Source organism: Dama dama, chromosome 21 (assembly GCF_033118175.1).
Source record: "Dama dama isolate Ldn47 chromosome 21, ASM3311817v1, whole genome shotgun sequence".
In the NCBI taxonomy this organism is placed as follows: domain Eukaryota; kingdom Metazoa; phylum Chordata; class Mammalia; order Artiodactyla; family Cervidae; genus Dama; species Dama dama.
The window spans coordinates 71,420,744-71,435,017 of record NC_083701.1 but is presented as its reverse complement, the minus strand read 5'-3'; the positions used below and the strand labels follow the sequence as shown (position 1 = coordinate 71,435,017).

Here is a 14,274-nt window from a genome sequence, read left to right as displayed (position 1 = left end):
TATTTTAAATCTGCCTACCATTCATTTTGTGGAAAACACACTAGGAAGGCATAACAGTTTATCAATGTGAATCCCATGTATATTGGAAAATACTGAATTAAAGATTGGAAAAATATAGATTCATTTTGTTCTGATAGTAATTAACTCCATTATTAAGCCGCTGAATCTCTTAAGTCCTTATTTTTTTCATCTGCAAAATAAGAATTTTGAATTCTTATTTCTAAGGTTCATTCCAACTACAAAATTCTTTATATGAAAATTTAATTAGTGCTCCTTCTAAAGACCAGCAGACATTGAAGAATAATTTGCACATTTTCTGATACTGTTGTCTGTTTCTTTGAGGTCCGTTCAGGTCAGTTTGCTGTGTCACAGCCTCAGAGTCTCAGCAGCTGACAGACTGAACGTGATAATGTCTCTTGTCCACACTAGATGGCTAGTTGCTGTGACTCTTGCCTGCTGTGCTAGCTCCGCTCAGCTCTGCTCAGCTCTGCTTTGCTCTGCTGTCTTCACATTCCATTGGCCCAGTCAGATCACGCGGCCAAGCCCAGAATTAAAGAGGTGAAGCTATAAAACTCCTCCTGTAAGTCTGGGAATAGCTGGGATGTAAATATTCCTTTGACAGAAAGGGAGGTAATGAATTCTTCCTCAGGTTTTTAAGATTTCTCCGATTTTCATTGGGTGAGTTTAGAATGTAATGAATGTATGAGACCATAATACGTTTCTGATGAATGAAGTGTGTCTCCGTTTGCTTCGGCAGACGTCACTAACCCTTTGCAGATTATGTATGGTGTGTCACAAGGACGTCGACCTGACACTAATGAAGAGAGCTTGCCGTCTGATATACCTCATCGAGCGCTTATGGTCTCCCTGATAGAAAGTGGGTGGGCGCAGAACCCAGATGAAAGACCATCTTTCTTAAGTAAGTGTACAGTTTTAATCTGGACCTTTTGAATTACATAAATAGCGGATATGCTGTAAATAAAGTATTCCTTGAACAGTCACACAAGTTAGATGACGAAGTCAAAAGCTTGTTTTTCTTTTTAATTCAGTCGTAAGGAGAGACTGTTGGCTATCATAAAAAGATTAGAAGTTTATTCCAAATACAAGTTTTCAGAGAAAGAACATGATAAATTTAAAGTTTAGGAGCTACTTGCTGCTGTGTAAAAAATTGATTGGAGAAGGGCAAGAGTAGAATCTCTAGACCAATCCTGGAAATAAAAAAATCAGATAGAATTAAGATATACTTCAGAGGTAGAATGGATCATCACCTGAATATAAACATAGAAGAAAATCTTCATGACCTTGGGTTGACCCAAGAGATCTTATATATAACATCAAAAACAAGATCTATTTTAAAAAATTTTGATAATTGAATTTCAAAGAAATTGAAAATTTTTACACTTCAAAAGATGCTACAGAAAATGAAAAGACAAGCTATAGACTGGGAATCTTCTTTCCAACTAGAAAGATAATGAAATATATTTTGCATTCAAAACTTATGTCTAGCACTCATCAGCATTGTACTTAAAATCAAAATTTGCTCTAATAATGGATTAGCATTTTATCTCTTATTTCCAAGCACCATTTAATAGCAGATACATATATCTCCTTTGTCCCCAGTGCCACTTTCAAACTGTAATTTCTTCTCCATTCCCTAAAGATTCTAGCTTTTCTGAAGATCATACCATTAGTCAAAACTTACTTTACTTCTCTCCAGCAAGAATACTGAAGTGGGTAACCATTCCCTTCTCCAGGGGATCTTCCCAACCTAGGGATCAAACCGTCGTCTCCTGCATTGCAGGCAGTTTCCTTGGGCCAGGAAGATCCCCTGGAGAAGGGAATGGCTACCCACTCCCATTTTCTGGGCTGGAGAATTCCATGGACACAGGAGCCTGGTGGGCTACAGTCCATAGGGTCGCAAAGAGTTGGACACAATTGAGCAACTAATAGTTTCTTCTCTTCTCTAAGACTAAGACTAATACTCACTTAACTTCTCTACAGACTTCCTAGCTTTTCCCTATTGTTCATTGAAAGCACTGGCTTTTGGCTTAGTGACTTCTGCGTCCTGCATTGATCAGTGCTGCTGAATATTTGAGAGGAATGTTCTGCAGATCTCTGGCGTTCTCTCTACACGTACTTCTCCTCTTTCCTACGCTGTCCCATAAACTCTATCTGCCTTGGTCTACCCTGACTCTAAGCCCTGTGTCTTCAGCTTTGAGGTTCCACCAGGCCTCACCTTATTTGCCTATCCCTGTAGTATAGCTGGAAACTCTCAGGTCAGGATGCTTGGGCAGTCAGGCTGTGGTAGGGCTCACCTCAGTTATCTCTCGTCACTCAGAGATCACTGTCCCTTTTTGTTGCCTGATATCTAGTGTCTTAATGCCCACTGTTGCATGCATTTTGTCTGACTGTTGGGTATTTAAGACAGGAGGATGAATTGGTCCTTGTTGCTTCATCTTGTCCAGAAATGAAATTCGCTGGTTTATCTTTAATAGCTAAACTGAAGTCTAAACACTACTTAGCATTCTGGTGTGTTTTCAAATACATTCTCATAGATCACCTATCTTAAGTTGTGGTACAGGGACCCCCTGGAGGTGAGGTTGGTCCCTGAGACTTATAAAGGATTCACAAAATCAAAACTTTTTCAAAATAATAAACATTAAGGTATTATTTTCCCTTTTCCGTCTCATCCTCTGGAAAAATAGTTTCCAGAGACTAAATGAGGTGTAATGATATCATTGGGATAATGTCATGTATTTTCATATACTCGGACGTTTTAAAATGGTCTCAGTTTTAATTTCTAATACAGTAAATCTCAGTAGATATGATCAACATACACAAAAGCTCTTCGGGATAATTTTGAAGAGTTCTGAGACCCAAAAGTTTGAAAAATTACTGTCCTAGATGATCATCTTGAACTACTGCAGGAGATGCATGATTCCCGTACTTTATGTTCCCAAAGTGGAGATGAAATCCTGTTTCAATCTCCAAGAAGAAAAGCATGGGAGGAACATTTCCAGCTTCTGTCTGCCCCTCAAAACTCCTGCTCATTTGTTAATTTTGGAGAAAAACTAAGCATACTTAGCTAATCCATTCTCAGTTTTCTCCTACTTTTGGAAGTAAGCTTGTCTAAAAGATGCATACATTATTCTGCTTTCCCATATGGAAGCAGGTGAGGCCTGTAGCTAAGTGAGTAAAACCCAGTTGAAGGGGCAAAATATTGCTAGTAAGCCCATATGCTACAGATCTAAAAAGGGACATAATTCCATTTAGCTTTATCTGTAATAAAGGTGATATTTTGATCACCATCTGTCATAATTGGGTAGCTTTTCTTAATAGATTCTGAACTCAGGAAGAGAAGACATAGGTAATCCATATTGTACCTTATCTTCCTTCTTAAGCTTCCTGTACCCCATGTTCCATGTTTCTTTTGAGCACTGAGAAAATAGAAACCATGAGAGAGAATTCCCTCATAGTTCCACTGTCAGATCTACCAGCTTAGTTGTACTTACTGTCTTACTGCCTGTCTCTTTTACAGTGGAAAGAAGAGTGTTCTTATACAACTCTAAGCAGTGTTTCTTCTACTCTGGATGCCATTCTCTTCCTCTCTCCAGCATTCTGTTCCTTAACATTCTGCTCTTTCATTGCCAGTTACTGTTAGATACTGTTAGATCCTATCCTTATACAGGACAAAAACTCTTGACCCCACATCATCCTTCAGCTACAACCTAATTTTTCCACTCGCATTTAGATCTAAACACTTTGTAGGAATTGTCCATACTTGTTGCCTCTACTTCTTCCCTTCTAATTTATTTATTCACAGACTTACAGCAGTCTTCTGTTTCATACTGCCACTAAAGCTGTGTTTGATTAAGTTACCAAGGAAAGCAGTGTTGAAGTACTGATTATCTCAGGCTCTCAGCAGAAGAGTCCTGGCTGACTCTTCACCTCCTCAAAACTTTCCCCCTGATACCTTCCGAGGCACCAGAGACAACGCTCCCTCCCTATTACCGTCTCTTCCTCTCTCTCTTTTTTTCTTCTTCTGCTCAGCGTCTAACTGTTGGAATGGCTCAGAGCTTAATATGGTCCTTTACTGTTTTCCATGTGCACTTTCTCCCTAGATGATCCAGTCCAAACCATGGCTTTTATACCATCTCTACCTTCTTGATGCTCAGTTTTATTTCTGGAGCCCTGACCTCTCCCTTGAGCAGCATGTCTGTGTATTATTGTAGTAATAGCAGAATTATAACTGTTTCTGCTTGTTGGCTATTATTAATCATGCTGCTATGACTGTTCACACACATGTGTGTGTGAACATATGTTTTTGTTCCTCTGACCTATGAGTGGCATTGCTTGGTTGTGTGGTAAATTTATACTTGATTTTAAAGAAATCACCAAGCTGTTTTCCAAAGCAGCTGCATCGTGATACATTCCTACCAGCAATGTGTGAGGTTTTCCTTTTCTCTGCATCATTGTCAATACTTGTTATTGTCTGTCTTTTTAATTACAGCTATTTTAGTGAGTATGGAGTGATACCTCACTGTAGTTTTAATTTGCATTTCCTAATGACTAATGGTGTTTAAGCATATTTTCATGTGCTTTTTAGTTGTCTGTGTGTCTGAATCTGAATCTGAATTTGCTGAAATTCAATCCTTTTCTCATTTTTAAATTGGGTTATTTGTCCTAAGTTGTTAGAGTTCTTTTTATATTCTAGATGTAAGTTCTTTACCAGATCCATGATAAGTAAAAGTGTTCTTCTAGTCTGGGGCTTGTCTTTTCATTTTTCTTAATAGCATTGTTTTTCTTAATGCATCATTTTTTTTAATGTAAGTGTTTCAACTTTTTTGAAGTCCAGTTATCAAAGATATTTTATGGATCCTGTTTCTGATACCATATCCTAGGAATTATTTGCCTAACTCAAGGCAATGAAGATTTCCACCTATATTGACATTTAGGTGCATGGTCAGTGTATGCATGCTAAGTCACTTCAGTCCTGTCCCACTCTTTGCAACTCCATGGAATGTAGCCCTCCAGGCTCCTCTGTCCATGGTGCATAGTCCATTTCAAGTTAATTCTTTGTATGTTGTGAGGTAAGAGTCTAAAATCTGTTTTCGTGTGGGTATCCAACATTTGTTGAAAAGACTGTCCTTTCCTCGTTGAATTATGTTAGCAACTTTGTCAAAGAATAATTGACCACACTTGCAAAGGTTTATTTTTAGACTCTCAATTATATTCCGTTGATCTATCTTTATTTAGATATATCTATCTTTATGCCTATAATAAACATTCTTATTTTGGCAGTAAACATTCTAATGATTTTGAATGTCATCAATTTGGGAAAAAATTGACTTAAAAAGGCCTTATCACGTAATATTAGCATTTATGTTTTTCATTTTAATGGTTATAAGCAACCTGAGCTCTTTTTTTCTTATTTAGAATGTTTAATAGAACTTGAACCAGTTTTGAGAACATTTGAAGAGATAACTTTTCTTGAAGCTGTTATTCAGCTAAAGAAAACAAAGGTAAATTGTCATATGAAATGTTAGAAATTTAAAACTTTAAATCGTGGAGACTTTAGTTTTTTTTCTTTTTTCCTTTCGTTTTATACCTTCCGCAGATACAGGCTACAGTACTGAGGCAGTAGAATTTATTAGGGAGTATGAATGTGGTCTTAAATCTGTCACCAAAGAACTTCTCCATTTCATTCAAACAGCCACCTCCAGATTTCCAAGACATTTTCAGACCTCCCATATATCAAATGTAAATTTGAAATGTGCAATGAGTGCCTATTGTGTATAATTATTACCCTAAATTACCACAGTTGTTGTTGTTGTTTAATCAATCTATGTTTATTTCCCAAAAGTTTTGACATATACAGAGTAAAAGATGCATGGATTATTGTATTTATCTTTATTCAGCTTTCTTTTGTTTTTCAGAGGTTTATTGCCGATTAAGCTATAGAATTTTTATTAGTAATTGAGACCAAAATGTGAATGTTTTATTGCTTATTTGTGTTTTCCCACTCAGACACTCCATGTTGTATGGACCAAAGTAGCAGTTGATATGAATTACCTAGAATGGTTGTCTCATTTACTCATTCTGGCTCTTGTAAATCAGAAGAACAACTGAAGGGACCTATTACTGCAGGGTTTTCTTGCTGTTATTAAAAATTATTTAAAGAGCAACTACAGTCCTTTAGGGACAAAGTCAGCTTAGTTTAACACTTGCTGGGTTTCACGAAATAGCATTTGGGATATGATAATAAAAACTGTCATTTATTAGCTGAATTGTTAGGCTGTGACAGGCATAATCTACCATTGATTTATCACTAAATGACATTGCTTGCCTCTTGCAGTTTGTGGATCTGTTAACATAATTTTTGTTTAAAAGGGAAGTGCATAAAGGATAACCATAAAATTTTGGTTTAAAAAGGAAGTACATAAAGGAAACAACTGCCCTCACTCAAACTTAAAATTGATGTTGGCAGTATTAGTGCCTGAATGTTTTGAGGAACTGTGTTTTAATATTTTGATAAATTTTCGTTGACTTCCCTGCTTCTGAATAGGTAGTCTCTTCCAGAACATTCTAGTCTCTCCACTTCAAAGTAGAAACAGACTTCTGATAATATTTCTTTTTGCTTTGTCTTTTCAGTTCCCTTTTCTTTCCTTACAACTTGCTGCTCTTTTGCCAAGCAAAAGTGGATAAAAGGATCTGTTTTCTTGTACCTTTTCTACCTTGATTATAAAAAACTGAACTGGAAGAGAAGCAGTTCAGTTCCTTTTTTGTCCCCAACCAACTTAAATACTAGTATCTATATTTAAAACTGTTAATTTGGGGGAGAAATTTTTACTTCTTAAATAAAGTGTGTATTTTCAAATACTTGAATATCATTTAATAGTAGCATTACTGTCTTTAGTCAGTGTTTTTAAGTTGAGGTATTGTTTTCACTCAGAGCTGTTTTAGTTACATTTTTCTTTTTTTGGAATCTTGGTATCAATTCTCTAAAACTCTTAGGGAAAGAATATCATCTCCATTTTATAGACGAAATAACTGAGGTATAGGGAAGTAAGTCCTATAACACTCTACACAGCTAGCTAATGGCAGGGCCAAGAATAGAATACAAATTTAATAAGAAAATAAGATTTTTCATAAAGAAACTTCTGAAAACAAAGATCACCATTTGGGGTGAGTTGTTTTGTTTGAACTTTCATTTTTTCTTTGAACTGGCTCCTATAATACATGTTTTCATGGAGAGCATCTCTTATATCTTCAATAGTAAAAACTGAATCAAAGTTTTTTTCTTCATATTTCATTGTATTTCTTTCTAGGGTCTGACTCATAAATAATTTGAATTAACTGATCAGTTATGAAAAATGATGTTTGTAATTAATGATATTGCATAGTCATAAAGATTATCATAAAGAAATATTTTAATAAATTTAAAAGCACAGACAAGATTTATATACCAGAAATGGATCTAAAGATGAATTTAAAAGGTTCATATAAAAATCTGTTTAACAAATGTTCATTGGACTGCTGTGTACAGAGTACTCTCAGATAGATTATGTACACAGATGGATAGTAGTTTTTTTCTCTTAAAAGTTCTTAGACATGTTACAGATCAGACAGTTGTTAAGTGTGAATAATGAAGGGCTGAGTGTGGATCCCACCAATTTCTAAAGTTCTGTAGAGCAGCTGGTACTGTGTTGGTTTGGGGAAGAAAAACAGACTGATAGGTTTGTTTTTAAATCACTCAATAGTGATGGAGACTAATCCAAACCTGGCCTAAAGAGACAGGCGTGAATCACTAGATGATTTTAGTACAAAGGCATAGCATTTAAATAAATCATCTGCTTATTAATGGATATCATTTATCAAATGCTTACAAAGTAATCTTAAGGCCTCTGCATATATTACTTCTAATCCTCGTTGCAGTAATCCACAAAAACAATATTCTTATCTCCAGTTTACAGATAAGTAAACTAAGATTAAGTCTCATGCCCTGACTCAGACAGGATTCCTGGCATTCTAAATCAGATCTGTTTGGCCCCCATCATTCTGTTAGGTCACTCTGCCTCCTTTACTTAGTCCAGCCCTCAACTTCTTATCATTAAAATAGAAATAATAATAATACTTAGAATCATGGTGCCTAAAATATAGTAAATGCTTAATAATTATGGATAGATAGATATACACACAAATTGAAACATATAAAGTACTTAGTTTGAACTAGGTACTTTATTATCTCAATCTCTGGAATGATCCTGCATGTAAATATCATTCCATTTTAAAGGATGAATCTGTTCAAGGTAACCAGTTAATATGAGACAGAATTCAAAGCATATATCTCTTAAGTTATTTCCCCTATTCTACACTATCTCTGCCTTTAAGTTAGATATTATATTCTCAACTGATTGAGCTTTTCTTTCCATTGATTTTGCATAAACATATAAAATATGTTAAGTAGATTGTATTTTATTCATATAACTTTCTAATCACCTCTAATTCAAACACATGTATGTATGTATGTATGTATTTCAGTTACAGAGTGCTTCAAGAACTGTTCACTTAAGTGACAAGAAGAAAAGGGAGTTATCTCCGAACATACCTGTAAATTCTGGTCCACAGGAGGTAAAAAAAAAAAAAAAACTATGCTAATTAAACTCAAAATGTGACAAGAACATGAAAAAGCATTTAGTCTATCTCACTCTTTTATAGATGAGAAGCTCAAGTCCAGGGAGGTTTTAGGATTTTAAGATGGCAGTCTCCAGTTTGGTTCATCTCATCAAATCACAGTGGTTGCTTCTTTCTTGGGCGTTGAATTCTGTCCCTGTCATCATTTTATGTGAAGACTGGTGTCCCAGGGTAGTACATAGGCAAATCACTGATACACTTCTGCCACTATAAGCTGTACTACCTGCCTTGTTCTTAACTTTTTGGATGACTGGATAAAGGGAAAATGCCATTTATGTGGCTGTTCAAATAGAAGGATTTCTTTAGTAGCATTTATTCAGAATTATTTCACATTAATCATTTATTTTAGGAACATATAAGATATGTTCTCTTTACGGATTCAGAAAAGTAATAATACCTTCAAAATGAACCATAAAGCACAGTATGTAGTCTTTACATGTGCTGTCTCTTGAATCTTTGAGCCCAGACATGCACGGTTTTAGATAGGTATACGGAAAGAACCTGAGAACCAGATTATGTAAATACCTTGTCAGAGGTTAGGCAGTGATTCCATGGCACAGCTAGGATTGGGTCCAAGTTCAGCATTACTTCTTCCATGAGTTTCTGCTCCTCCATGTTGAAGGAACCTGAGGCTTGAGAATAGGCATTTGATCTGAATCAATATTAGGTAATCAGAGTTACAGATCTCAAGTTTTTCATCAGCTGGACAGTCTGTGAGATTATATACAAAATATTGAAAAAATAATGATTTCTAGTATATTTAACTATTGCCCCACCCACCCAATCGACCTGATAAATCAAGTTCACTTTGCTTTTTGTTATTTCATATGTGTGTTTAATTTGGTAAAGTATAATTTGTGTTAGTTTTGATTCTTTGTTTATAATAAGCCATAAGCAAGACCTGTTTAGAAATTAAAGCTGTATAACTTTCTAAATAATTTTGCATTAACATAAATAATTTATCTTCTATTTATTTTAGGAATCGTGTGGATCCTCTCAGCTCCATAAAACTAGTGGTTCTCCTGGAACCTCAAGGTCCCTGTCAGCTCCTCAAGACAATGACTTTTCATCTGGTGTGTATATTTTTCAGTCAGTTATTACTTAGAAGTTTTCAATTTTCTTACCAGACCATATTCTTGCAGGTAGCCATGGTTCGTATGGAACATGTCTTTGGTTTGCATTCATAACTTGTTTTTTAAAGTGACAGTCTAAAGATGTGAAAACAGTGTGGGACGTTAAACAGATGCATTTACATATAAAGGCATTCTGTTAGACACCACAGAAAGATATTTATTAAAATATCTTCTAAGAAAGAAGAAAAATATTTCTAAGTCACCATAGCAGTAGATAAAAAGCAATATACTGTATGAGATACAGGGATGTAGCGCTATGGTAGTATAGTGGAAAAGTAACATTTTTATAAAGTACTTTCACAACAACCTTGTGAGGGAGATATTCCTCATTTTACAGATTCTTAAGACCAAGACTGCTGGATCACATAGTTAGTAACTGGCACATCCGAGATTTGAACCCAGGTCTTTTTGATAAACATTTTCATGTTACTCTACTACACCATGTTGTCATCATGAAGAAATTATTTCTGGCTGAAAGTTGGACCTATAGTTATAAAGGATGGGCATTCCAGGCAAAAGGAACTACATAGAGGCAAAGAAGCAAGAAAACCCAGAGAACAGTGAGTAGTTGGGTCTAGCTGGCGAAGATGGTGAATGAAAGGTAATCAAAGATGAGGAGGGCGGAGTCATCAGGACGATTTCTAATACTAGGCTAAGCCATTTGGACTCATTTGCTTGGGTAGGAAGCAACTATTGCAAATTTTTGAGCAAGGGTGTGTGTGACATGATAAACTTTTTTCTTTAGAAAGATTCATCCTGGCTGGAATGTGTAGGATATTTTGGAAGGGAAAGGAGATTCAAGGTGGGGAGCCCAGTTAGGAGACTACTGCTGCTAAGTCGCTTCAGTCGTGTCCGACTCTTAGCGACCCCACAGACTGCAGCCCACCAGGTCCTCCATCCATGGGATTTTCCAGGCAAGAGTACTGGAGTGGGGTGCCATTGCCTTCTCCGACTGAGGAGACTATTGGTCTATTAAGGTACTCCATGAGAAATTGTGAAACCTGCTCCAGAGTATAAGAAGAGGAGAATGGTGTGAGAAGTGTTACAGAGGACACACTGATAGGACTTTACAGCTTTTCATTTGTAGGAGAGAATAGGGGAAAAAAAGATGAACATAAAGATAAAGCTTTGAACAAGTTTAGTTGGAAGAACATTGGTGCTGTTAACAGAAATAGGAGTTGAAATGGGTTTTAGAGTTAAGATGAATAATTATTTTTAACATTTTCCAATTTGAGGTGCTTAGCATATATGAGGGTTATATACTGTTGAAAATGTAAGACTTAAGGTTCAGTGAAGACAGAAAATTCCATTACATGGATTTGGGAAGGGAGGTGACCATTGAGATGTTGATGTTTAATAAGATTGCCAAAGGAAACTGTGGAAAGATATATATAAATTCACAGGGCACATTTGAAGTGCAGAAGGGGGAAGATGACACAGAAGAAAAAATATGATATAAAGAAGTAAAAGTCTATAATTTATAATTTATATAGGACAGACAAGCACAAACAGAAATACGGTTTTAAAAAAACATTCATCATAAACCTTTTTGATCTAAAAACTATTTACTTGTGAGTTAGGTTTATGAACGAGCTTATGCAATGAAAATTAAAAGACATTAAACACCACCCTCTGTGTGATCCAGACATTCATATTTTAGCTAATAGGAATATTCTACCCCTAATGGAGATGTTGTGTTTTATAGGAAAAACTCCAGATTTTTCTGTGCTGCGTCAATGTTCAGTGAATCACAGTCAGGACAGTAACATTTGTGTGGATCATCGGGTAGCATTCTGTGATCACAGGACTGCGCCATGCTCTTTAGCAATAGTGAATCCTCTCTCAGCTGAGGGAAACTCAGGTAAATATGTGCTGTGAAACACTTTGTAAGTGATACCGTTTACTTCACAACTGTATATTCAATAGATTTGCTATTTAACGTTTTGTGTTCTTCAGTATGGTATATACGTACCATAAGTAGGAAAGCACTCCAATCCCTGAAGACGTGAGTGTTAACATGTGAACACAGGCCTAAACGGTATTCCATGAACATCTGTCTAGGGAGGGAGTGCTCAGAGGAGGTGTGACTTAATATGTCACTAAAGTAAATATATTTTTATTTATCAAATATTCAAATATTCTTTGTTTTTTAAAAAAATCTGAAAAAAAGTGACATTTGCTTCCATGATTTACAGAGAGTAAAAATGCAGTGCATTTTCTTGGAGGGGAAGGGAAGAGATAACCCAAATATCTGAATGTTTCCTGAAAATTAATAGCATCTTCAAAATACTGCTGTTCCATATTAGCATAATTACAGAAAAATTAGCTTTTACACCTTATTTTGTTTTTCATCTGATTTTACTCATAGCTGTATATCTGTCCCCACCTTTTTACTTGTCATTGCTTTTCTACAGAGCGATTTCAGCCTGGTATAGCCCAACAGTGGATCCAGAGTAAAAGGGAAGACATTGTGAGCCAGATGACCGAAGCCTGCCTTAACCAATCTCTAGACGCCCTCCTGTCCAGAGATTTGATAATGAAGGAGGACTATGAACTCATTAGTACGAAACCTACAAGGACCTCAAAAGTCAGACAGTTATTAGATACCACTGACATTCAAGGAGAAGAATTTGCCAGAGTTATAGTACAGAAGTTGAAAGATAATAAGCAAATGGGTCTTCAACCTTACCCAGAAATACTTGTGCTTTCTCAACCACCATCTTTAAATGTCTTTCACAATAAAAGCCATAAAAAGTAACTTTCCAAGAAAAGAAGTCAGTGTATAAAAGAGTATTTTATATTTCTTTTGCCTTGATAATGTTGTTTTTATGAGATTCATATGAGTATTTAAAACTTTAATGCGGTTTCTTCTTCAGATAAATATTAGTCTCCCTCCATGATATTATAGTATTTTTTTAAATTAATACAGTAGAAAGTTTGTGTTTTGCTGCATAGTTCAATTTTTGTCTTCTTTGGTTAATTAAAACTTTTTGATCAATAATTATATGTTTATTATACAAAACAATGTTTTCAGGTTCCACGTGTTTCTCATGGAAACCATTTTCACATACGCTTTCTTTGTGGATTATTTATTAATTGTTTGAGATGCTCCGCTCTTTGAAGTGTACCCCTTAGACTTAAATCAGAGATAGTATAGCATTCCTGCCCTACAGTCCTGGGTTCCAGTCCTCTTCAAAGAGTTGTTCATTAAGCTCTGTTATCCACATTACACATTTAAGTGTTATTTATTGACTACTTTAAAAGGTTGTTTCAAAGATAAGGGAGTACAGTGTATAAAGAAAAAAAATCCTTCAACATGTGTTTGTACTCCTGTTTCTAGCCTGAACTAACAACCAAGGTAACAACCAAAATTAACAGATTAATATGTATCATTCTATTGCTTTCTTCCTACTCATATTTAAAATATATGCTCATTTGGGGAAGGATTGTTTCTTAATATTATCATTGTTATAACACATCATACTTCAACCTGATTTTTGCACTTAGTACATCATGTGAAGCCTTCCAGATCACATTCAAGCTTAATTTGTAAGTTTTGATTGCTGTATGTTACTAGAGCTTTTTTTTTTTTCATTTTCTTAACTTGTTCAAACAAATGATATATATAGTGTGAGGTTTTTTTTGGTTAATGGGTTACGTCACTAAGATGAAAACTAATAAGGAATTACAGCCCTTTTCTGAAAATGTTTATTAGCAATGTCAGCAAAAAATGGGATGTAAGATAAATTTGAAAGAACAGACTTTGAAGTTGGGCTATACAGTATGACCCACAGTTTGAAAAAATGAGTAAAATCAGTAGATGTCACTGAGGCAATTTAAATGTTTTATTAAAATAGATATTTTAGTCTCCATTTTGGAGCTGGACCTCTGGTGCCTCATTACTGTGTCTCTGAGAAATATGGCAATTACTAGGGAAAGGTAGAAACCAACTATATGAGTTATCTTTTATTATATCTTATTTTTAAAGTGTTTGGATAAAGATTTAATTTGGGAAATGAGGGAGAATATCATTTGGAGGTTTTCCCCTTTATATATATATTTTTTTAATTATTTTGAATCTTGATGGTTTCAAATTAACTTGTATATCAGTTTAATGATGTGGTATCTGGATTGATAAAGTGAACTTTGCCCTGGTTTTTTTTGTTTGTTTGTTTTGTTTTCATTTTCTACCTAGATCTAAAAACTCAAGGTTTCCAGTCTGTATGCTTATGACTACATGCATATCAGCCACTTTGTCACCTAACTTAATATACGAGAAGCACAGATGTAGTTGTCCATCATTTCAGCTCTGCAGACTTTTTCTGCATGAATAATAACGTATTGATGAAGATGATGATGACAAGGATCAAGACGAATCTACAGTGAGCTCTCAGCCCCTAGGAGAATTGTTGCAGTCTCGGCAGGCAGTTTCCATTGTACTAACACC

The 14,274-nt window shown here is 35.4% G+C and overlaps 1 protein-coding gene across 2 annotated transcripts in view; it reads left to right on the top strand.

Annotated features, from left to right (window-relative positions):
* The window catches only part of RIPK2 (receptor interacting serine/threonine kinase 2), a 35,860-nt gene extending 21,878 nt beyond the window's left edge, over positions 1–13,982 (top strand). For both annotated transcript variants that reach the window (XM_061123817.1, XM_061123818.1), the window contains 6 exons: positions 758–919; positions 5,437–5,522; positions 8,542–8,631; positions 9,674–9,767; positions 11,533–11,688; positions 12,242–13,982. In XM_061123817.1, coding sequence (XP_060979800.1) covers positions 758–919; positions 5,437–5,522; positions 8,542–8,631; positions 9,674–9,767; positions 11,533–11,688; positions 12,242–12,585 — 932 coding nt within the window. In that variant the 3' untranslated portion in view covers positions 12,586–13,982. The remainder of the gene's footprint in view (positions 1–757; positions 920–5,436; positions 5,523–8,541; positions 8,632–9,673; positions 9,768–11,532; positions 11,689–12,241) is intronic.
* Positions 13,983–14,274: the final 292 nt, after the last annotated feature.